General features: G+C 55.0%; 1 protein-coding gene and 1 long non-coding RNA gene across 4 annotated transcripts; both read right to left on the reverse strand.

Moving 5' to 3' along the window:
- Positions 1-2,539: 2,539 nt before the first annotated feature.
- Positions 2,540-14,390, reverse strand: GSDMA (gasdermin A). Of its 3 annotated transcripts, XM_002719347.5 has the most exons (12): positions 14,243-14,390; positions 12,727-12,945; positions 12,362-12,542; positions 9,632-9,797; positions 8,238-8,334; positions 7,738-7,785; positions 7,346-7,369; positions 6,821-6,841; positions 6,112-6,266; positions 5,577-5,691; positions 3,876-3,949; positions 2,540-3,380 (listed from the first exon to the last, which is right to left on the reverse strand). In XM_002719347.5, exons 2-12 carry the CDS (start codon positions 12,938-12,940, stop codon positions 3,138-3,140), a joined length of 1,338 nt encoding a protein of 445 aa, XP_002719393.1. In that variant the 5' UTR covers positions 12,941-12,945; positions 14,243-14,390; the 3' UTR covers positions 2,540-3,137. The 3 variants fall into 3 exon arrangements, with proteins under 3 accessions (XP_002719393.1, XP_008269648.1, XP_017204679.1); XM_008271426.4 differs by lacking the exon at positions 7,346-7,369; XM_017349190.3 differs by lacking the exon at positions 6,821-6,841.
- Positions 14,391-15,207: 817 nt separating this feature from the next.
- Positions 15,208-23,056, reverse strand: LOC138846093 (uncharacterized). Its single transcript, XR_011383481.1, has 3 exons — positions 22,838-23,056; positions 22,476-22,587; positions 15,208-20,301 (listed from the first exon to the last, which is right to left on the reverse strand). It is a non-coding gene; the product is annotated as an uncharacterized lncRNA (long non-coding RNA).
- Positions 23,057-23,182: the final 126 nt, after the last annotated feature.

The raw sequence follows: 23,182 nt of genomic DNA on the forward strand, positions 1-23,182 counted from the left end.
TCTTGAAAGGTTAATCTGTTCCAAGAATGGAATTCCTGGGTTTTGGGGCTTGGACAGATCTTACACAGGATGCTAGCCCTATAGTGGGGACTATGTTCTGGCCATATCCATTTTATACTTGTAAAGTGTGTCTGCATAGCCCTTTTCATACTATAGCAGTCAATAGTTCCTTGCCTTCGGCAGCCATTTGTTAGATGGAAAACCGCGTGCTGCAGTTTTCTGGAACATTCCCCAGCCCTCACCGTCCTCTCACCCCCAGGGCTGGGGGATGGGTAACAGCACTTTTACATCATCAGTGAAATAAACTCCTTGAAGATCTTCTTCATAACACGGTGTCTGTGGTTGACGGTGGACGCGGATGAAATGCACACGGGAGAAAACAGAGGCGCTTTGTTGTTCCTCCCCACAATCAAAGGAGTTACCCTGCTGGATGGCTGGGATGTGAGCTCACCTCTCTATTAAGTTTGCTTCACTAAAGAAAAACAATCAAGTCAGCAGATAACCAGCCGGTGTGGCCACGAGCAATCCAGGGAGGCTGGATGGGGAGGATGACTTAGCACAAAGCTTTTGGCTTTGTGAGTCCGTGGTTAGTGAGCTGCCTAGCCTGGACTAGGGTGGCCAAGACCAGGGAGAGTCTGATTATTCATTTGAAAGGCAGAGTTACAGAGAGAGAGGGAAGGAGAGACAGAGAGAAACCGTCCACCCGCTGGTTCACTCCCCAAATGGCTGCAATGGCTGGGGCAGAGCTGGGGCTGGGCCAGGCCGAAGCCAGGAGCCAGGAGCTTCATCCAGTCTCCCACATGCGTGCAGGGGCCTAAGCACTTGGGCCATCTTCTGCTGCTTTCCCAGGCACATTAACAGAGAGAACTGGATCCGAAGTGGAGCAGCCAGGACTCGAACCAGTGCCCATATGGGATGCTGGTGTTGCAGGTGCCAGCTTAAACTGCTGTGCCACAGCGCTGGCCCCCAAATGCACAACTCAAGTGCTATACCAAATGCCCACTTCTAAAACTGCTTCCAAAGAGGTTAGTGGAAGATGTTTAAACCCAACTTTAGGCAGAAGAGGATGATGTAAAATCAGTATTTGATGAGATTGATATATATTAGAAGGCCCATACACCAAACCTATCTACTCTACTTCCCATAATCACTCTAAATTGAGGGCAGAAATAAAAAGTCCAAAGACATCACAGTTTACTTTTTTTAAAATATTTATTTGAAAGGCAGAGTGTGGGTGGAGGGGAGGAGAGACAGAGTTTCCATCTGCTGGTTCACTTCCCAGATGGCTGCAACAGCCAGGGCTGGGCCAGGCCAAAGCCAGGAGCCAGGAGCTTCTTGTGGGTCTCCCATGTGGGTGCAGGAGCCCAAGTACTTGGCCACCTTGTGCTGCTTTCTCAGGTGCACTAGCAGGGAGCTGGAAGGGAACTGGCACCCATGTGGGTGCTGACACTGTAGGCAGTGGCTTAACCTGCTGTGCCACAGCGCCGGCTCCTACACAGTTTACTTCTGAAAGTTTTGATCAGTCCTATTCTTGGGCCCCATTTTTTTAAAGACCCATCGACATTTTCTATTCACTTGAATCTTGTCTCATTTTTGTTTGGGGCTTGCATCACATACCTCTAGATCTTCCCTTTCCCCATTCCTTCCACCCAGGGCTAAGGACCCCAAATATTCTTCTTTGAAGAGAAGCTGCTCTGATGATCTCCCACATTCTGTGTACACGTATTTCTTTGAGTACTTTTCAGCTGGCTTGAGGACAACGCGGAGCTGTAATCATGTATAGGGGATGTATAGATAGACAAACAGCCATTATCATAATAACACAAATTAAATTATTTGAGAGACAGAGAAAGAGAGGGAGAGAGGGCAAGTGAGCAAGTATTCCAGTCCACTGGTTCACTCCCCAAATGCTTGCAAAGGCTAGGAGGCTAGCCAGGAACCAGGAATTCAAGTCTCCCGTGTGGGTGGCAGGGATTCAACTAACTGAGCTGTCATCCTCCCTGCCCCCCGGGGTGCACATTAGAAGGAAGCTGGAATCAGGAGCTGGAACTGGGAATCATACTGTGATGTCAGATGCAGCCATCCTAATGACTAGGGCAAAGAACCCCTCTCCTTATGATAAATTCTTTTTTTTAAAGATTTATTTATGTATTTGAAAGGCAGAGTTACAGAGAGGCAGAGGGAGAGGGAGATGCAGAGGGAAATGGAAATGGAGAGGGAGAGAGAGAGAGAGAAAGAGAGAGAGAGAGAGGTCTTCCATCCGCTAGTTCACTCCTCAGATGGCCACAAAGGCCAGAGCTATGCCAATCCGAAGCCAGGAGCCAGGAGCTTCTTCCAGGTCTCCCAGATGGATGCAGGGGTCCAAGCACTTGGGCCATCTTCTACTGCTTTCCCAGGCCATAGCAGAGAGCTGGATCAGAAGTGAAGCAGCTGCGATTCAAACTGGCACCCATATGGGATACAGGCACTGCAGGTGGCAGCTTTACCCACTATGCCCCAGTGGCAGTCCCAATAAATTCATTAAAGAAACACACCAAAATACGTTTCATACTAAGATTGACATAATATTTTCCATTAATTCCATAAAGCTTTTTTGGGAGGAAGAACAAGTGAGAATTAGGACAGGAGGTTATCTTTTCTTTTTCTTTCTTTCTTTCTTTCTTTTTTTAAATTTGGAAGGCAGAGTGACAGAGAAGGAAAGACAAAGAGGTGGAAAGACAGAGAGAGGGAGAGCTTCCATCTGCTGGTTCACTTCCCAAATGGCCAGAATAGCCAGGGTTGGACCAGGAACTCCATTCTGGTTGGTAGGGGCCCTAGTACTTGAGCAATCTTCTGCTGCTTTTCCAGGCATCTTAGCAGGGAGCTGGATTGGAAGCAGAGTAGCTGGGACTTGAATCGGCACTCTGATATGGGATGCTTTTGTTGAAATGACTCACAGTTTAAAAAGTCTAAGTGCTTCCACGTCTACAGGATTTCAGCATCAAAGGATGGGCTTAGTAGGTGTGGCGCTGCAGGGCACAATGTAGAAGTTGCTAATTGTGGGTGACCGGAAGCTATTTTAGTGATCTTCAGCCTGGTGGCGCAGCATACTGAGGTTGGGAAGGCATTAGGGAAGCCGGAAACAGAAGGCAGGCAAGTTAGGAGGCCTTGGTCAGCAGCTGAAGGAGGGAGAGGCCAGCGTACAGGGCACAGAGGTGGGGGAGGGTGTCTGGATCCCACATGTATTGGGGGCCCGACCTCTGCACTTCTAGGCCGCTCAGCCCCACAAGGGCCTCGGTGAGGGTCAGTTCCTCTTCCCCAAGGGAGGAAAGCAACTCGGGTCGCAGGGGGAAAACACCCTCTTTATCCTGCAGGAAGTTCTGTTCCATTGCGCTCTCCACCTGGCGGGAACCAAGACAGAGTGAATAGGGCAAACTAGAAAGCTCTTCTTTTCTCCGAACTCACAAGAATCACAAAAAAGGCTGCGCTCTTTGTAACCCCTACAATGCCTTGCAACTCCACCTGGGCCTTCTCGCGGCCTCTGTAGCGGCCAGCACCTTTGTTCCTAGCCCTGATGCACAGAGGAGGACCTCGAGACAGGCCCAGACGGTAAACGATTTACTCACACCGAGCAAAGTCAAGGTTTTCTGTCTCTTCTCCCAAGAGAAGCGCAGTAAACCCAGAGCCTTGCCCCGCAATTCTCTCTTCTACCTCTCCTTGGGATAGAACAAACAGGAAGTCAGGAGAGGAATGAGAAGTGGGCATGAGCGCCTCGGCCAAGACAGGGGCTCTTAGGGGTGCGTCTGTCCTTAGGCTAAATCTGCGCCTCCTCTTAGTCCTAGCTATTCCTTCCCGACTCTCCCCGGAAAAGGCCATGTTTTGCTTTTTCTTCTTACCAGCTTTAGCTGCACGGGTAGGATCTTTCTCTCCATGGACTTTACTAGCAGTTTCTGTTGGGCTTCGCTTAGCACTGGGGAAAAAAGTAGAGGCAAAGGTGTGAGTTGCTGGTGCCGAGGGGACTGCAGACTCCAAATGGGTGCATTTCTGGAATTCCAGCATTCAATTCATTCATTCATTCATTCCTGTTGTGTGCCTGCTCTGTCAGGCACCTTTTCTGGGTGTTAGCTAGCAACTGCACTCCCCCTTTAAGGAACTGACAAAGTGATTAGAGTAATTAGAGTCCAGGTGTCGGGGAGCCATCGATGGGAGTGTGCTTTGGTCTTGTCATCTGAGGAAGGGCAGGCTTCCTAAGGGAACAAAAATCTCAGTTTGTATCTGAGGGGTTGCCTAAGTGGGGTCGGTGCAGAGGCAACCAGAAAACATAGGGTCAAGATCAGAAGATGTTACTCTCTGAAACTAAAGTGAACACGTGTTAACATGGGTGTTGAGCTTAGCTCTATGCGGAAGGGTTAAATATGTGGCCAGTAAAATTAGGGTTATTTCCCACCTCTATTAGCAAGACTAGGCTGTCTCCTCAGGCCCTCAAACAGGCTCGGATGAATCCTTAGGAACGAAACTAAGTTTTTAAAATGTAGATAAAAGGGTGGGAGCTTGGCACAGTGGTTAGGCAGCTGCTTGGGACGCCTGAAGCCTGCAGCCCACATTGGAGGGCTGGCTCTGCTGCAGTTCCAGCTCCCTGCTAACGGGAAGGAGCAGGGAGTGCCGGCTCCAACTGTTGGGTCCCTGCCACCCACGTGGGAGATCCAGGCTAAGTTCTGGGTGCCTGGCTTCGGCCTGGCTCAGCGCTGGCTACTGCGGGCATTTTGGGAGTAAACCGATGGATGGAAGATCTTTCTCTTTCTTTCTCTTTCTTTCTTTCTTTCTTTGGCAGACTTAGACAGAGAGAGAGACAGAGAGAAAGGTCTTCCTTCCATTGGTTCACCCCCCAAATGGCCACTACGGCCGGCACACTGTGCCATTCCGAAGACAGGAGCCAGGTGCTTCCTCCTGGTCTCCCATGTGGGTGCAGGACCCAAGGACCTGGGCCATCCTCCACCGCACTCCCGGGCCACAGCAGAGAGCTGGCCTGGAAGAGGGGCAACCGGGACAGAATCTGGCGCCCCAACCGGGACTAGAACCCGGGGTGCCGGCACCGCAGGCAGAGGATTAGCCTAGTGAGCCGTGGCGCCGGCTGTCTCTCTTTCAAACAAAATTATTTTTAAAAATATAGATACGGGAGTTGGGGGTTGAGCTAGCAGTTAAGCTACGGTTAGTGTGTCCACATCCCACATCAGAGGACCTGGGCTCACTTTCTGGCTCCAGCTTCTGCTTCCAACTCCCTAATAATGTGGACCCTAGGAGGCAGCAGTGATGGCTCAAGGAGTTGGGTCCCCACCACCCATGTGGGAGACCTGGACTGAGATCCTGGCTCCGAGTTTCAGCCACCTTCCCAGGTGTTACAAGTATTTGGGGAGTGAACCAGAGGAAGGGAGCTATCCCTCTGTTTTTCAAATAAATAAATAACAATTAAAAATATTATTGATATAGAGAACTTGACTGTGGCATGATTTGCCTGGCATTCCTTCATTTGGGAGTTCATTCCAATGATTCATTCCTGTCACTCACCAGGTCTGTAAGTGTAGATCTTCCCGCCTTACCTGTTAGGGCTCCAAGGAAATACAGGACAGCACCCATAGCCTCCTTTGAGAGTAGGACATCTTTTGGGAGTGCCTCTAGAGTCACTTCGTGTCCCTTGTCTAGAGCCCCTTCAAGCTGTGGGAAAAGGCGGGTGACTATTGAGGATGACACTGTGCCCAGAACCTAATAATCCCTGGACATGAGTGACCCCTGTCGTGTTTCCCTATCCCTTTTCCAAGGTACCAAGTCTTGAAAAGTACTGGACTCTTGGTGCCCTGGCCTCTGGGTTTTAGACTTGGAAAGGGAAGCTTCCTGCCTGTTCGCCCAGAGGGCCCTCTGGCCTGCTGCCTGCCCCCGTCCTTGTGAGGGAGCCCGTGCCCTGGGGGCATCGTCGCTGTTTACTCTTTCCCAGGGGACAAGGTGGCACTTGGCAAGCCTGGGGGAAGCTATCCACTTCTATTGGCCCCTGGCCACCTTCCCCCGTCATACCCTCCACCCTCACCCCTACCCCACAGCTTCCTTCTCCCACACTCCCCGGCTTTCCTGAGGCCTCACCGTGAGCTCAAGGTCTTGCAGCTCCTTTTTCTTCCCTAGAAGTTTGCTGAGGGAGCTGAGCAGGGAGCTTTGCCCTCTTCGGCTCAGCTTCTCCACTTCGTGGGTCTCTCTTTGAACCTCTTCTTTCAGGGTCCTGAAGTCCTCGTGTGCCTCCCCTACGAGATGGTAAGTGTGGCCACGGCCGGCTGCCCTCCCTGCCAGCTGGCATCCTCCCTGTGGGGCTCCTCTGTGCCCTGCTCCCAGCTTGAGCCAAGGAGCGTGGTTATGAAGGTGTCCTCCAGCCCTGATGCGAGGGTTGGGGCGAGGAGGCAGGCCAGGCCCCCCAGGATCCTGGAACCCCACGTCAATCTTCCCTGCTACCCCAGGCCCCAGCGCGCGGTAGTACACCGTTAACTTCCTGTTCTCTGGTTCCAGCTGCAAGTGGGAAGGTCTAGTTCCCCTACAAGAGAATGACTAAGGCAGCTGAATGGAGGCCAGGATGGGGCCTGGGTTGTGGGTAGCTCAGGGACAGCTGGAACTGTAGCCCGGCTCCCTAGGGGCCTGGCATCCCAGGGCTATGTCCAGCCTGCTTTGGAGACGGTGGGTGCCTGGACGTGGCTTCAATCCCCAGGACCTGGGACTCAGCCCCCGGCTTCCTCTCCCTCCACCCAAATCCTTCCCTTGCCATCTTCAAGCCAAAGCCTCGAGAGAAACTCAGAACATTCCTTACCAACATCAGATGCCTGGATGACTGAGAAAACAAGAAAAACAGAGCCGCGTTAAGGATGGAATCCTGCAGCATGGCAGCCATCCCCAGGGGAGGAGACACTAAGGAGGATGCCGAGTGCATCCTGCCTGTCTCCTGGGGGAGCCCGGCTATCTGGATTCTCCTGCTCCATCCTGGGAGCTACTGCGAGATGGAGACAGGCTCCGGGAGTGCGCCGGCACCGCGGTGACTCGGCAGCTCCCACCCCAGTCGCTGGGGAGCAGGGCTGCAGCTGTGCGTGGAACCCCCAGAGGGCTGCCAAGGCCTTGAGAACAAAGGTACGAGGCCTCAAACCAGCTGGGCTTCTTGTCCAAAAACCTCCCCCTTCCACGACTTCTTCCGAAGCCGCTGGAACTTCTGCCACATTTCGGGTACAGCAGTTGCTAAGACCAGCTCCGCCATCTTCCCTGTCAATCCCATGCAGAAGGGAAGAAAAAGTTTGGAGTTTCTGAGCCAAGAAAGCAGCATCGGATGAAAGGGAGCACTTACGTGTGAACTTCTCTTCTGGTTTTTCTAAAGACAGAAACAACGCACACCCGTCAGCATAAAACTCACTCTGCCTTTTTATCTCAGGCAGTTGTCAAGGGAGCTCTATCCGTGCTCGTTAGAAAACCCCATGGAGCCTCTGCCAGCTCTGCCACCCTTGCAATTTGGGAGCGCACTCTGCCTCCAAGCCTTACTCAGCTCTGGTCTCTGTACTTCTCTGTCCCTCTGGGGTAGGGTTTATATGCCTCTATCTTTCTGAAGGTTGGTGATAGATAGTCTTAGGGACTTGGGAAGCAAAAGCAGGGCTCCTTGAGGGGTCCCAGTGTGCGCCTTTGGGGGCAGAGAATGAAGGGGCAGGGCAGGGATGCAGGGAGCCGGCCAGCACCTGAACTTACCTCCGGGAGGGAAGGTCTGCATGGTGTCGCTGCAGATGTGCGGGATGTCTGTGACGGGCAGGGGAGGGAGAGCAGGTGCACACTCAGCAGCCGTTCCACCCTTCCTTCTGCAACCCCAAGCCCGAGGGCTCTGTAGGAGCTGGACCTCATCCATGAAAGGCCTCATCCAATTCCTTGCTCCACCTCCATTGCAGGAAGTTGTAAATTCTCTCCTAGGATAGCAACTATTTCCTGCTTTGCATTCTAGCCCACCTTCCACTGGGGGCTTCAGAGAAGCTGTGCTTGTTCAGTTTTGCACCCACTCACCCAACTAACCATGGCTGCCTGGCACCAAGCAGATGCTCAGAACCCCCAACCTCTTCACCCATCATGAGCAGCCCCTGGGGCCAGGTTCCCAGCAGAATCCAGCACATTCCTCCATGCATTCCCTTCCATGGCCACCAGAGGGGGCCAGAATGCCTTGGGATTGGTGTGGGGAGAAGGTGCGGGTCTCTGCTCACCCCACTCATCTTTGCCGTTGACCATCAGCTGTCTCACTCGGAAGGCCAGGACACAGCCCTTGGGGATGGTTACAGCCTCCTTGTGGTTTACAGATCCCTAGGATTAGAGGGTGAAGGTTTGTGAATCGTAAGTATGAGAAATTGGGGGTCGGGGACAGGAGCAGGGCCAGGGCTGCGGGCCCCTGGGGAGTTAAGGAACACCTTCAGCGGTATCTCTGGTCAGCTTTCTACCTGTCTGGACTTGGTGGTGGTGGTGGGGGTCAAAGCGCTTCCGCTCCTCTCCTGTGACATCCCTCCAACCATCTCTGTCTTCTTGGTTCAGTCGCTGGAAGGGACCTGGGTACACCTGCTCCTCTCACCTGCCTGTGTGGTGCTCTGACCCAGGCAGGCTCTGGTTCCTTCCTCTGCTTCTTCTCCTGTCCCATGCTCACCTCGTGCAGGAAGCCTCCATGACTTAACCCTTCTCCCAGCTCCAAATCCCAAAGCATCCCTCGAATATCCATACTCAGTAGAGATAGGTGGGTGGAGCATTACTTATTCCCGCTGAGTCTTCCAAGCCTGCGCTCTCTGGACTTCAGCCCCTGCATCTGCTCTGCTTCGTGAGCCTGAGAGCTCTCTATGAGCAAGGACTTCCTGGGCCCCTGTTGCTTCCTTCTCCTCCCTTCCCTCGCTGCTCATCCCTTCTGGGATCCGTTCTCTCCATCTCGTTCCCCCTCTCTTGCTTTAACAGCGGGTACTTTCACTGCGTGCTCCTTTGGTTTGCTTCCATGGTGTGCACATCTCCCTGATCCCAGAAAACCCATCTCTGCGATCTTGCTACTCTCTCAAGTTACCATCCTATTCTTTCCTTCACTTCATTGGCAAATATCTCAAAGAACCTGCTTGTCCCCTCTGTCTACTTCCTCACTGTCCACTCCTGGCTTCTTCACTCATTTGGCTTCTATTTCCAAGGCCTTCTCTTGAGATGGAGAGCACCGCGAGTGCAAACCCGTGAGTGTGGGTTTCCCCTTCCCCGATGTGTCCCTGTGGCATTGGGCTCAGAGGTTGGCCCCCACTGCGTGCCACTGATCAGACAGCGTGGCTGACTCCAGCCAGCTTGGGTTTGGGTCTTGAAGAGCAGGGAGAAGGAAAGTCCTTTTCAATATCCTGGGTGGGGCACAGACCAGGCAAAATTCATGAGACCTCTGAGAAGAAGTTGTGTGTGCATGACTGTGTGAGCATGTGTGTGTGACAGCATGCATGTGTGTGACTGTGTGAGCATGTGAGTGTGACCATTGCGTGACTGAGTATATGTGTGTGTGACTGTGAGCATGCCTGTGTGTGAGTATGTGTGTGTGTGTGACTGTGTGAACGTGTGTGTGAGGGAGAGTGCAGACCCTGAGTTTGGACCAAACCTGGAGCCCCAGTGGGGCGAAGAAGGGGAGGGAGAAGCAGCCCTCTGCCTTGCCGGCTCTCTCCAGAGTGACCTCCTGCACAGTCTCCACCACCTCCATCACCACGTACAGGTTCTCCCCCCGCTCACGCATCTCCTTCAGGAACGGGTGATCTGCTGCCAGCTTCCTGCGGTGGGGGAAACAGAGGGGAGCGCTCGGAGCTTCTCCCCACACGGCCGTGCCTTCTTCTCTTCTGTGCTGTGGTGTTGGGGAAGGAGCGGGGGCTCTGGGGTAAGACTGGGGCTGAGACCCAGAGCTGCTGCTGACCGGTAGGGCGGCTTGTCCGAGTCGGAGTTGCCTCATCTAGAAAATGAGTGTACTGACGCGAGCCGCCACGGTTGTCGAGATAAACTGCCATCGTCTGGCGCGGTGTCTGCCCAAACAGGGCCTCCTGTGCGCCTCTCTCTATCTCGTCTGCAATTTGTTCTCTCCACCTCTTTCCTCCTCTCTTGCCATGAACGCCGGTTCCTCCTCACTACTTGCTTCTTCTCCCTGCCCCCACGATATGCACATCTCCCTGATCCTGGAAAAGTCATTTCTTTGGTCTTGCTACTCCCTCAAGTTACCACCCTCGGTTTTCCTTCACTTCATTAGCAAATATCTCAAAAAACATGCCCATCCCCACTGTCTACTTCCTCACCGCCCACTCCTAGATTTCCACTCCTCAGTGGACACCACAGTGCCTCCTTCCCGTCACACCTGCCCCTGGGCAGCACTGATCCTGCTGTCTAAAACCCCATGGCACACTGCCTTCATTGGCTTCCAGTCGCACTGTAGGATCCTGGTTCCTCTCCTGGCTGTCTGGTTCTAAGTTTTATCCTTTCTGTCTGCGTCCATTTTCCGCTTGACCCGGCTTTGCTAAAATGTGATGTTCTCCAAGATTCTGTTCCCTCCCCTGTGCTCTCTGAATTCCGTGCAACAGTTCCCGCTTCCTGGAGTTTCAGTCTTTGTATTGCCGACCGCCACGTGAGTGTGTTCGCCTTGACTGCTCTTCCCAGCACCTGTCAAACATCCTCAGGGCAGTGACAGACTCGGAGTACCCAGAAGGGACCCCCAATCCTCCTGTCCAGTGCCCTTCTCGCTCTGTCTTCCCGTTACCTGTCATGTCACCGTGCTTGTCCTGCGGTGTCACATCTGGGTCACCTCTCAGTGTCAGCGTGGCCAGAGCCTCTGCCTACCCCTGCACTCAGGTCTGAGTGCGGGCCATGCTGCTGCCTTTCACGGCAGGCCCTGCCTCAGTTCCCCATCTTTGGTCTGACTGCTTTCTCCCTGGGTTACATCTCTGACGAACAGTGGAACAGTACTCCGACTGCCTGCTTCAAACCCCGTCCCTATCTGAAAGGCTTCCTCCACGTGGCCGGATTAGTCAGGAGATGCATCAGAGCATTGTCAGGTCTCTCTGGTGCCCACAGAATACAGGATCTCAACCACCTTAATCTGGCGCCTGGCTCTTCTGTGGTCCGCACCAGGTTGCATCTCCCACCTTTTGCACTCGTGTCTCTTCTGCTCCTGCCAACGTGGCTATTCATGGTCCCTTATTGATTTTTTTAATTTTTAAAAATTTATTTGAAAGGCAGAGGGGAAGAGAATCAGAGACAAATAGAGATCCTCCATCTGCTTTTCACTCCCCAAATGCCTGCAACAGTTGGGCTAGGCCAGGACAAAACCAAGAAACCAGAACTCCATCCAGGTCTCCCACATGGGTGGCAGGGACCCACGGACTTGAGCCATCACCTGCTGCCTCCCAGGATGCACAGTAACAGGAAGTTGGAATCAGGAGCAGAGCTGGGACTCAAATCCAAGCCCTCCAACATGGGATGTGGTTGTCCCAAGTGGTGGCTTAATCGTTGCACCAAATGCCCATCCCCTGTCCTCCCTGGGCCCCTCACCCCCATTCGTTTTGAGAGTTCTCAATTCTGAGCCTCTGTAATGTCCTTCTACCAGCCCTGCATGTCCAATTTCTACTGCCCTTTCAAGGCCTGGGTCACGGCCACCACCTCTGTGAGTTCTTTCCTTGTTTTCCCAGCCAGAAGTCCCTCGGATCTGCCCCAAGACTCAGATCCCTTATGACTTCATGCCTTGGGTCATGTTCACATTTGTGCATTTTTTCACTCCTAGATTACAAGCAGATAAGAATGTTCTAGATGCCCCCCAGCATGCCCTAGGGTGCTTTGCACGCCATGAAGCTCTTTTGTGTTTTCTGATGGCTTCTGGAACACCTCAGCCCTTCCTTCTTTCAACCACTACTTAACTATGTAAAAGCCAGTTCCCCTGTCAGGCCAAACATCTGAAGCACCGGGCATCACCACTGCATCTGCCACACCCCTGGTGCTCCTGGGACGGGCGTGCCAGGTGTGTGTGTCATGCTGGGTAGCAAGCCTCACTTATGGGAGCAGACGCGGCGCTCAGCTGCGGTGGGGAGCAGTCCCGACCACCTCCACCTTTCTAGGAAAGTTCATAGATTTAACGTTGGAAGGTGCCAAAGCGGTGATCCTTGGATCCCGTCATTTTGCAGGAAAGAAAACTGAGCTCTAAAGAGAAAACTTTTCCAAAGACCCAGCGGGGATCCACAGACATTCTAGAAGGCTCCCCACAGGTGACTGGATTGGCACCTGCCAGCGTGAGGGCCCCACCCTTCTATGCCCTGCCCTGCCCCGCTCCGTCCAGCAGCCCCAGCCTGCTGCCTCTCACCTCTCCTCATGCAAGGTCTCCAGGGCCTTGGGAGCCACACTGAGCGTCTGGACCTCCAGAGTGCTGTTCCGGGACAGCCCTGCGGTCCCCGTCACCTTCACCGTCTTTGGCACATCCACCTCTCCCTCCACTCGAGCGTCTAGCATATTCTTAAAGCCGAAGTTTCCAGAGTCTGTTGGATCTACAGGAGGGAGAAGACAAAACGGGTTGGGCTGAGAGGCACCCCTTGTCCCTCCTGATGCTTGAGCTCCCCGTGGGAGCCCTGGGCTTGAGGACATCAAGCACATCTGGGCAGAGGGGCCTCGGGGGACAGGAGGCCCTGTCCTCGGGACCCCTCGGAGGCCAGCCGCAGGCCCCAGGCTCACCCGAGGGGGCGCTGCCAGGCTCCAGCAGGTCCAGGAGGGTGTAGTCCGTGCGGACGTATCGGGCGCCCCAGAAGAGCGTGCTCTTTCTCTTCCTCAGCACCAGGCAGAAGGGGTGGAAGCGCTTGAAGTCGATGAGGCTGTCAAGGGCTGTCAGGTCCCCGTGAGGGTTCAGCTGTCTGGCCAGGGCCCGCGTGACGTTTTCAAACATGGTCATCGCCTCTGGGAGGGAAAGGCAGGGGAGATGGGAGAGGTCACGATGGCTTCCAGGGGACCAGGACTCGGGGCCCTAACGGAGCCCTTCGAGATGCCTGGGTCCCTAGACCTCAGGGCTGGAAGGAGCCCAAGGAGCCGTCTTTTTGTGGAGGGAGGGAGCTGGGGCTCAAGAGCGCACAGCGGTGACTGGGAAGCCAGACCGCCCCTTTTCTTTGTCAAGGGGATGAAGAGTGTTCTCTCCACGCTCTCGTTCTCTTCACAGACTGGAACATTTTACCAGCGATGGAAGGGCAGCTTCCTCTCCCATCAGAGAACAGCCATGGGGAAGGGAAGCTGCTGCTCCTGGGGCCGAGGGCCTGGGCCGGCAGAGCTGGGCACCTGCCCCAGTCATCCCTTCCCGGGGCGCAGGTGCAGCCCGCTGCAGTGCCCTGTCCCTCCTTGTGCCCGCCTCCCGGCTCCTGGGCGAGAGGAGACCACTTCCCTGCAGCTGGTACCCCAACAGTCAAGCAGTCTGATGCTGCTTGCTTTTGCCCCCTCTGCTTCCCAAACCTCTTCCCCCATCTGCAGAGTCCCTATTCACCCTTCCAGGCTCAACTTGGGTCACCTCCTCCAGACCCCTCCCCACATTCCTTTAAGCAGCTGCTGACTCCGCCCGTGTTCCCAGACCACTTTGCACATCCCCTTCTGAAACACCTGCCACTTCCTGTGATCCGTTCACCCGCCCTTCTCACCCACTTGACAGTGACCTCCCTGAAATTGGACCTGGGTCTCAGTCACGTCTGGCATCAGGGCTGGAGCTTGGCGTATGTGTGTGGAAATAACAAGCCAGTGGGTGATTGTGGCCCTGGGGTGAGAGGCCCCAGAAGTGTGGGGGCTAGCACAGCCCGAAGTTTGCCACCGTAGCTCTCCATCTTTGAAGTGCAAGTCCAGGTGCCCTGGCTGGGTGGCCAAGTGGCACACCCAAATTATATCCCTGTGGGTGGCAGAGGACACACCAGCTGTCCTGGACGTGCCTCACCTTTCCTGTGGATGCCTCCCAGAGGTGGAGGAGTGGGAGGCACAGGCGCACACGCAGGGAGCCATTCTGCCAGTTCCCAGTGCCTGCCTCAGTCTTCATCCCCGGGAGGGCCAGCCTCCTGGACCAGTCGGTACTGGGAAGGACTTGGGTGCCTGCAGTCTTCTCCTCCCCAGAGGGGGCTCACAGGGACCCTGCCCCCTGCTCTCCCTGATGCCAATCTCCTCTGTGCCCTTCTGGTCCCGCCCATCTCCCTGTGTCCCCGGAACAGCCCCTGCCTCTTCTTACCGGGAGAGATGCTGGGTCCGTCCGTCCGCTGGGCGTGGGGAGAGGGCTCAGGTCTCCCTTGGTCTGTAGGTTGAACGAATGACTGTCGCCTGCCTGGGCGGGCTGCTTTATGCCTCTGTGGAGGCAGGGATGGAGGTTTCTAAGGACCCACCCCCGGCCTGGTCCGTTTCCGGGAGAACAGCATCAACCTGTTCCACGTGTGCCCTGCCCCAGGCCCTGGGCCCTGGCCTCCTGAGGGCTGAGGGGGTGGGTGGGAAGCTGCCAGGCAGGTGCCAGCGTGGGTGTGGGCAGCTGGGGCTGTGAGAGAGGTGGCAACTCAAGGCAGGCTTGTAGACACCATGGAGTGGGGAGCTGCACAGAGAGGCAGTGGGAGGTGTGTGTGCAAGTGTGAGTGTGTGCTGTGTGCGAGCGTGTGAGTGATGAGGGAAGGCATCTCAGCTGTGTCATTGTCGTCTGGAAGCAGCTGGGACTCCTGATGAGGCCTTGCAGGTGCAAGTGTGATACGGGGGTAAGAAGTCCTGTGTTGTCCAGAGTCCAGCCAGAGCTGGCCTTTCGAAATCTGCCTTCCGCTTTTCTGCTCAGGATGCGTATTGGCACCTCCCTCCCTTTGTTTTAGCTCAGGGACAGATCCTGGGTGCCCCTAGACACATGGGTCTGAGAAGGCAGAGGTGGGGCGAGACCAGTGCTTTTCTGTTGCTTGGTGTTCTGTGCACTGCCTCCCACGGGACAGTGTGTACCATACATACACAGAGCAGGGCGTGGGGCACGGTGAGACACCTGCACCTCATTCAGAGTGCCTGGTTCGAGTCCCCACCAATTCCCCTGCTTGCTTCCAATCCAACTCCCTGCTGATGCGCCTGGGAGGTAGTGGGTGATGCCCAAGTGCTTAGGTTCCTGCCACCCACATGGGAGATCCAGATGGAGTTCTTAGCTCCTGGCTTCTGTCTGACCCAGCTCTGCCTGTTTGGGGCATTTGGGGAGCTAATCAGCAGATAAAGATCTCTCTCTTTCTCCTCTCTCTGTCACTCTGCCTTTAAAATAAACAAATTTTGATAAAACAAAACAAAGCAAAGCAAACCCTGGCGGCTGCCTCCCTGGTCCCCACCCCTGGCCATTTTGCTCATCTCCTTTCCCGTCAGGCCCTCCTTGTGTTGATCTCTCACACTCCTCCCTCTTCCGGCAGGCAGTCTATTAGCACAGTCAAGGTCCCTCTGCCTTGGGGGAGGCAGAGGCGGCCGGGGTGTGGGGAGGCTGTCAGGCTCATTTGGTCCCTGCCTGTGATGCACAGGGATGCAGACAGGTGTTGTGTTCCTTCATCTGTAGTGCTGGTTCTCCTGGTTCTTCCCGCACTTCTCTTTCTTCCTCTCCATCGCACAGAATCACTGTGTTGATTTGACACCTGCAAACCAGCTGCAAGGCCCCGGGCTGCGCCATCTCCGTCCTTTCATCAGCTCCAGGGAGGGCGGTCAGCACCTGCCCCATCATCAGTCCACCCTGCCTTGGTGCCTTGGTCACACTTTTGTGACTTTCATTCTTTTAGATTCATTTATTTGAAAGACACACACACACACACACATACACACACAGATCATCCATCTGCTGGTTCATTCCCCAAGTGGACACAACAGCCAGGACTGGGCCAGGCTGAAGTCAGGGACCAAGAGCTTCATCCAGGTCTCTCTCGTGGGTGGCAGGGGCCCAGGCATTTGGGCCATCTTCTCTTGCTTTCCCAGGTGCATGAGTAGGGAGCTAGATTGGAAATGGAGCAGCCAGGACATGAACCAGTGCCCGTGAGATGCAGGCGTCACAGGCAGTGGCTTACCTTGCTGTGCCGCAACGCTGGTCCCTGGGAGTTTCTTCCTAGAGTCTGCCCTCCTCCCGTTGGCAGTAGGCTAGTTCTCTGGTCTAGCTCATCCTCCCAGGATCTGGAGAGGAGTGGTCTCACAAAGTCACACACATATCTGCTCTCCTTGAGGACCCCAAAACGTCTGTCTAGCCGACTCACCCTCCTCTGACCCACGGGTCCTGTTCCTTTCATTTCTCTTGTTCCTTCATCCACTGTGACCCCGGAGCACTCCACCAGCCCTCCCTCAGTCTCCTTTCCTGCCCCCTTCCTGCCTTCCCCCTCCTGCCCCATTTACACTAACTGCCTAATGGTGCTCCAAGCAGGGGGCTTTGAGAGTTTCAAAGCCTCAAGAAGACATGGCTTGTGGAGCCAGCTTGTGGGGTGGAGGGCTTGTGCTTTTGTAACAACAACACCCATATTCAGGCCTGTTCCTTGCTCCTCCCTCCCATCCCAGAAGCCCTGTCTTTTTTTTTTTTTTTTTTTTTTTAACTGCCTATACCTGTGGTCTTATGGATGGGCCAGAGTCCCTTTAGTATCCAGTCTCTGCTTCAGTGTCCTGGTATATGGTCATGATAATGTGGAACAGAATTTACACTGCACTGGAAGGCATTTAAGTTTGACTAACACGTAAGAACTCCCTAGCTCAATTAAAGGAACTGAATGTTGAAAGAGGAGGGTGGGTGCGTGGTACTTAGGCAAGGTGGCAGGCTTTGCTCTCTGTCTCCCTCTGGTGGTCACTCGGGGTAGGTGTGAGGGTGCTGGCGCGAGGAGACCAGAAACGAGAATTCAGCTGGGGAGGACGCCTAACTACTTGCTCTCTGGGAAACTCAATGTCTCTCCGTCACACAGAGTGCGCTGCAGGCAATAGCTGTTGGGACAGTGCACTATTTTCTTACTCATCTTTTTAAAGATTTATTTATTTATTTGGAAGTCAGAGATACAGAGAGAGGGAGAGACAAATCTTCCATCCTCTGGTTCACCCTCAAGTTGGCTGTAACTGCTGAGGCTGGGCCAGACCAAAGCCAGGAGCCAGACGCTTCATCTGGGTCTCCCATGTGGCAGGGGCCAAGCACTTGGGCCATCCTCTGCTGCCTCCCCAGGCACATTATCAGGGAGCGGGATCAGAAGTGCAATAGCTGGGACTCGAACAAGTGCCCATGAGGGATACCGGCACTGCAGGTGGAGGCTTAACCCGCTACGCCATAGTGCTGGCCCTATGAGCTAAACTTTCGTAAATTATCCTTTCTAAACAGAGTAAAATGCTCAGTCTTTTCTTATCCTCTAAAAATCTTTGAGGGGCCAGTGCTGTGGTGCAGCAGGTTAAAACCCCGGCCTGAAGTGCCCGCATCCCATATGGGCGCCGGTTCAAGTCCTGACTGCTTCTCATCTGATCCAGCTCCCTGCTATGGCCTGGGAAAGCAGTAGAAGATGGCCCAAGTCCTAGGGCCTCTGCACCACAGCTCCAGCCATTGTGGCCACCTGGGGAGTGAACCAGGGGACAAAAGACCTCTCTCGCTGTCTCTACCACTCTCTGTAACTCTGTCTTTCAAATAAATAGAATAAATCTTTAAAAAATAAAAAAAAATAAAAATCTTTGAGCTTTCTTCCCAAATTCCCAAGTCAGCTTTGGAGCCCGACATTCCCAAACTCCTGGCTGGGCAGACACCGATGTGCAGTTCCAAGTGCACCATCTAGCTGTCTACTCTCATCGCCCCCTTCCTCCACTGCCAGTCCCCTACCATCAGGCTGCTTTGGGCAAGGAGGCACTGCCAGCCCCCAGCCCCAACCCAGGGAGTCCTGCTCTGTCGGCCGATCCTCTCAACACCCATGTCTTGTGGAGGTCCTGCTGATGCGGCAGGAACGGGTGTTGGAGCCCCTGTCTACTTCCTGGCTAATGGAAGAGCTGCTCCTCCTCACTGTGACTGTTGGGCGTCCCCGTGGGACAGAGCTCCCAGGGCCTTGCTAAAGAGACCAGGTCCTGGGGGCCCGGTGTGGTGCAGTGGGTTAAACCAACATCCCATACGGGGGTGAGGGCTCAAGTCCCAGCTACTCTGCTTCCAATCTAGCATCCCTGCTAATGCGCCTAGGAAGGCAGCAAAAGATGGCTCAAGTATTTTAGGGGCAGAACGGCAACAAGTCATTTGGCTCCCAGGGGTAGAGGGCTCATCTCCTGGATTTCCCTAACCCTCTTCACTGTTGTCCCCTCTAGGCTGTCTTTGGAAAGGAGGCCCCTGCAGAATCATGGTCTACAACCCTGATATGTATTCTGTCTCACTGGGCTACCCTGCTCTCCTGCACCCTGGCTGTCAGCACCTCCCTCCACTTCTCCCTGCACATGAGGGTTGGAATCCTGTGCTCCATGCCTGTAGGATCTCCACGTGTAGTAAGGTGAGAACCTTCGCCTGCAGTAGGGCCAGCGTGTCTGCGCCTGGCCTTCGGGAGTGCCCTGATCCCTCATTCTCTTCCCTTCTCTCACCATCTGGTACCTGCTGGCTACTGTGTAGAGGACCCTACGGATAGTTCTGGTCTGCTGCCTATTTACTGCCTGGCACTGGAGCTCCACCAAGGCCTCTAACACTGCTTGCCTCTGTACCCTTGGCTCCTTCAACAGTTCTGCACTCCAGTCTCTCCGTCTCCTGCACTGTGAAGGCACTTCCTGGGGTTGTTCTCCTTTACGGCAGCCTGGTGTACAACTACACCTTCCTTGGCGTCATTCCTGTTGATGAAACCACATCCGTTTCTTACTGTTCCCAAAGCCTTTGTTGCCACTCATGTATGGCTGCTGTGTGGCTGCCATGGTGGGCTTGGTTTCAGAGGCGCTGGGGTCGGGGTAGTGGGCGGCTGCTCATGGCCACGGTGGTGGTGATTCGGGCTGGCTGCCGCAGCTGCGGCTCCTCCAGGGGTGTGATGGTAACTGGGCCAGCGGCCAGGGCTCTCTGGGGTTCCCTCTCTGCTCTTGCTACCGATCAAACCTGTAATTCTAAAATTATTTTGTCATTTGAGAGAGAGAGAGAGAAAAAAAAAAAAAACTCTCATCTACCTTTTAGCTTACTCTCCAAATGTCTGCAATAGTTTTAACTGGCCTGACGCAAGCTGAAGCCAAGAACTCCATCCAGGTCTCCCACATGGGTGACAGGGACCAAGTACTTGAGCCATCTCCTGCTGCCTTCTGGGGTCTGCATAAACCGAGTCACCAGCAGGAGCCTAACTGGTGGCTTAACTGCTAAGCCAGATGCCTGCCGCTTGAATAATTCTTAAATTTTTTTTTAATAAGGAGCCTTGCATTTTTGTTTTGCACCAGCCCCCATCAGTTGCGTGGCAGATCCTCTTGGTACCATCAGGCCCCAGCCAGTAGGCCCGGCACAGCACACACGTGACTGCACTCAACTCACTCCTTGCCGAGTCCCAGCAACAGGAGGATGCTGTAGCCATGTTTGCTCGTGTTCCGGCCTCCTCACTCCAAATCGGCTTGTTAAGACCAGGCCTGGGGCCAGTGCTGTGGCAAAGCAGGTGAGGCTACCACCTGCAGTGCCGGCATCCCATATGGGCACCAGTTCTGGTTGCTCCACTTCTGATCCAGTTCTCTGCTGTGGTCTGGGAAAGTAGTAGAAGACAGCCCAAGGCCTTGGGCCCCTGCACCCTAGTGGGAGACCTGGAAGAAGCTCCTGGCTTCAGATCAGCCCAGCTCCAGCCATTGCCGCCAATTGGGGAGTGAACCAGCGGATGGAAGACCTCTCTCTCTCTGCCCCTGCTTCTGTCTCTCTGTAACTATGCCTTTCAAATAATTAATTAAAAACAAAACAAAAAACAGGCCTATCCACCCTGCAGAGAGGTGGGAAGTGATGCAGTTGGAGTCAGGGAGCTCCGAGGGAGGGGAGGCTGTCTCCTGGTCTCCCCGCCCAGTCCCTACTCTCCCTCAGCCTATATGTTACCGGAGAAATTGCAGGGTTCTTGTCTTCGCACAAGAAAGATTTCAGGCGTGAGACAGAGAGTAGTGGGAGGTAAAATAGCAAGGTTTATTAGGGAAGGGACATCCGTAAGGATGGATGGGGAGAGATTGGGGTGGCGGGTGGAGGTTACATGGTTGAGTGGAGAGAATACACCTGGGCACACCAGGCGGGCGGCTCAGCAGAGAGGCAGAGGGCTGAGCGCGCAGTCCGGTTGAGGCCGGGGGTTTTTAAGGAGATGGGTCTTTGTCTTCAGACACCTCCTCCTGAAACAAAGGATTTTATGGCTGTAAATATTAAGAAGCTCCTATCTGAGTTTTCCCTTGAAGGTATCAGACAGGAGGAAGCCTAGCTGGCGCCATCCTGGGTTCAGAGGAAGGGTGAGCAGGACCTTCTAGAGAATGGGGATCCGGAGCAGGGTGTTTGAAATGCAGATACTGGGCTGCATCTGGGAGACTGTGGAAGATGTGTCAGGCAGAAGGGGCGGGGGTCTCCACCTGGCAGGTTATCAGGTAGAAGGGGGCAGGGCAGGATGTGAATACCGGGCTGCCCCTGAAACATTGTCAGCAGATGCATATGCTGGACATAGATGTCTTCTCTTTAGGCCTTTATGTCACACACATAAGCTCATAACTGACTTCCTACCTAACATAAAGAAGCCTAACTAGGGGCAGGTGTTTGGTGCAGTCGTTAAGTCCCGGCTTGGGACACCTGCATCCTGTATTGGAGTGCCTGGGTTTGTGTCTCAGTTCCACTTTTTTTTTTTTTTGACAGGCAGAGTGGACAGTGAGAGAGAGACAGAGAGAAAGGTCTTCCTTTGCCATTGGTTCACCCTCCAATGGCCGCTGGCCACAGCCAGGAGCCAGGTGCTTCTCCTGGTCTCCCATGGGGTGCAGGGCCCAAGCACTTGGGCCATCCTCCACTGCACTCCCTGGCCACAGCAGAGAGCTGGCCTGGAAGAGGGGCAACCAGGACAGAATCCGGTGCCCCGACCAGGACTAGAACCCGGTGTGCCGGTGCCGCAGGCGGAGGATTAACCTAGTGAGCCACGGCGCCGGCCAGTTCCACTTCTGATTCCAGCTTCCTGTCGGGGACACCCTAAGGAGGCAACAAGTGATGGTGGCTCATGGAACCCACACGTAGTCCCAGGCTCCTAGCTTCTGGCCTATGGCAGCTCTGGCTTTTGTGGCAGGCATTTGGGGAGTGAACCAGCTCATGGGAACTCTGTCTCTTTGCCTTTCGGATTAAAGATCTTTTTTGGGCTAGCATTGTGGCACACGGGTTAAGCTGCTGCCTGCAATGCCAGCATCCATAGGAGAGCAGTTGGAGTCCCGCTTGCTCCGCTTCCAATGCAGCTCCCTGCTGACCCGTCTGGGAAAGCAGCAAGGATGGCTAACGCTTCCTGCACCCGCTTGGGAGATCTGGATGGAGTTCCTGGCTCCTGGCTTCTGCCTCGCTCAACCCCAGCTGTTGAAGCCATTTGGGGAATGAACCAGAAAATGGAGGATCGCTCTCTTTCCCCCGCTCTGTACTCTGCCTTTCCAAAATATAAAGAAACCTTTAAAAAAGAAAAGCTTTTTTTGGGGCCGGCGTGGTGGCACACTTGGTTGATTCTCTGCCTGCGGCCCCGGCATCCCGTATGGGTGCCGGGTTCTGTCCCTTCCAGTCCGGCTCTCTGCTGTGGCCCGGGAGTGCAGTGGAGGATTGCCCAGGTGCTTGGGCCCTGCACCCGCATGGGAGACCAGGAGGAAGCACCTGGCTTCTGGCTTCCGATCGGCCTAGCTCCAGCCATTGCGGCCATTTGGGGAGTGAACCAGCGGAGAGAGGATCTTTCTCTCTGTCTCTCTCTCACACTATCTGTAACTGCCTATCAAATCAATAAATTTTTAAAGAAGCCTCAGATTTCTGAGGGCAAGCAGCCCATAGCCCCGCCTCTGTGACGAAGCTCCGCCCACATCTGTCTTAGGCCCCGCCTCGCGTCCCACAGCTCTGCGGCTCTGTACCGTCACCGCCTGGGCGGGCTCTGCCAAGCCGCCCTCCACCCCGCCCACTCCGCTCCAGCCCCGCCCCGGACGCCCCAGTCCCGCCCCCTCTCGCCCCAAGTCCCGACTCGCACCGCGCAGTTCCGGCGTCCTCCTTAGCCCCGCCTCCTCTCGCTGCGCGCCCCGCCCCGCCCCGCCCCGCCCCTGCGCCCTCCGCCGCGCAGTGTTCTCCCGCGCTCAGATCCGCGGCGCCGGCCGTTCTTTCCTCGGGCTGGGCGCTACCGGGTCTGGCCGTTCTCCCCAGCCGCTGGTGCTTTCCCTCAGCCTACGGCGCCCGACACCCCGTGTGCTCCGGGGGTCCGTTTCAGGGCGGGACTGAGGTTTGGGTACAGGACGGTGGTGACCGGACCCTACCCCTCTCCACCCCTCTCTCTGCGCGTCCCGCTGCTCCCAGGCACCTGCTCCCTCCCTCCGACACCGCAGGCCCGGGAAGGGGGATCCGGGCAGGGTCGGGTGTGGCGTGTGCGCGCAGCTCGCTCCTTGCAGTGTTTTCGGTGGGCACTGAGGACCCTGTAGAGGGAGAGGGACACCCGCTGTCACCATGGGCCACTGCCTTAGACGATGGAGAGCCAGGAACCCTCCTGCCCCGCGTGGGTTTGGGGCTTGGTGGGGCTGACGGGGCGAGGGTGCACGGGGAGGAACGCCTGCATCCCCCCCGAAGTCAGCCCCGCGCCCCGTGTCTGGGCAATGTCTTTACTCAGTCAGGCTCAGAATTCCCTAAGGAAAAAGACACTGTTTTCCATTAACCTGGGAGAGTTACCTGTCACCCCACTCACACTGGGGACTCTGAGGGTACCGCCTGCTTTCCCTGCTGCTCCGGGTCTCCGCTTCATGGGGTGGGAAGAAGCTGGTGCTTGAAGGGCTACGGGAACCTTCCTTCTTCCTACCCGGAACAGCCTGCCGGCCCCGGGATGCTGCCTGTGGACGACAAGCTGGGGCCTGTACCAGGCTACCTGGGTTCGTTCTTTTTTTTTTTTTTTTTTTTTTTGACAGGCAGAGTGGACAGTGAGAGAGAGAGACAGAGAGAAAGGTCCTCCCCTGCCGTTGGTTCACCCTCCAATGGCTGCCGCGGCTGGCGCATCGCGCTGATCCAAAGGCAGGAGCC

The sequence above is a fragment of the Oryctolagus cuniculus genome, chromosome 17 (assembly GCF_964237555.1).
Source record: "Oryctolagus cuniculus chromosome 17, mOryCun1.1, whole genome shotgun sequence".
In the NCBI taxonomy this organism is placed as follows: Eukaryota; Metazoa; Chordata; class Mammalia; order Lagomorpha; family Leporidae; genus Oryctolagus; species Oryctolagus cuniculus.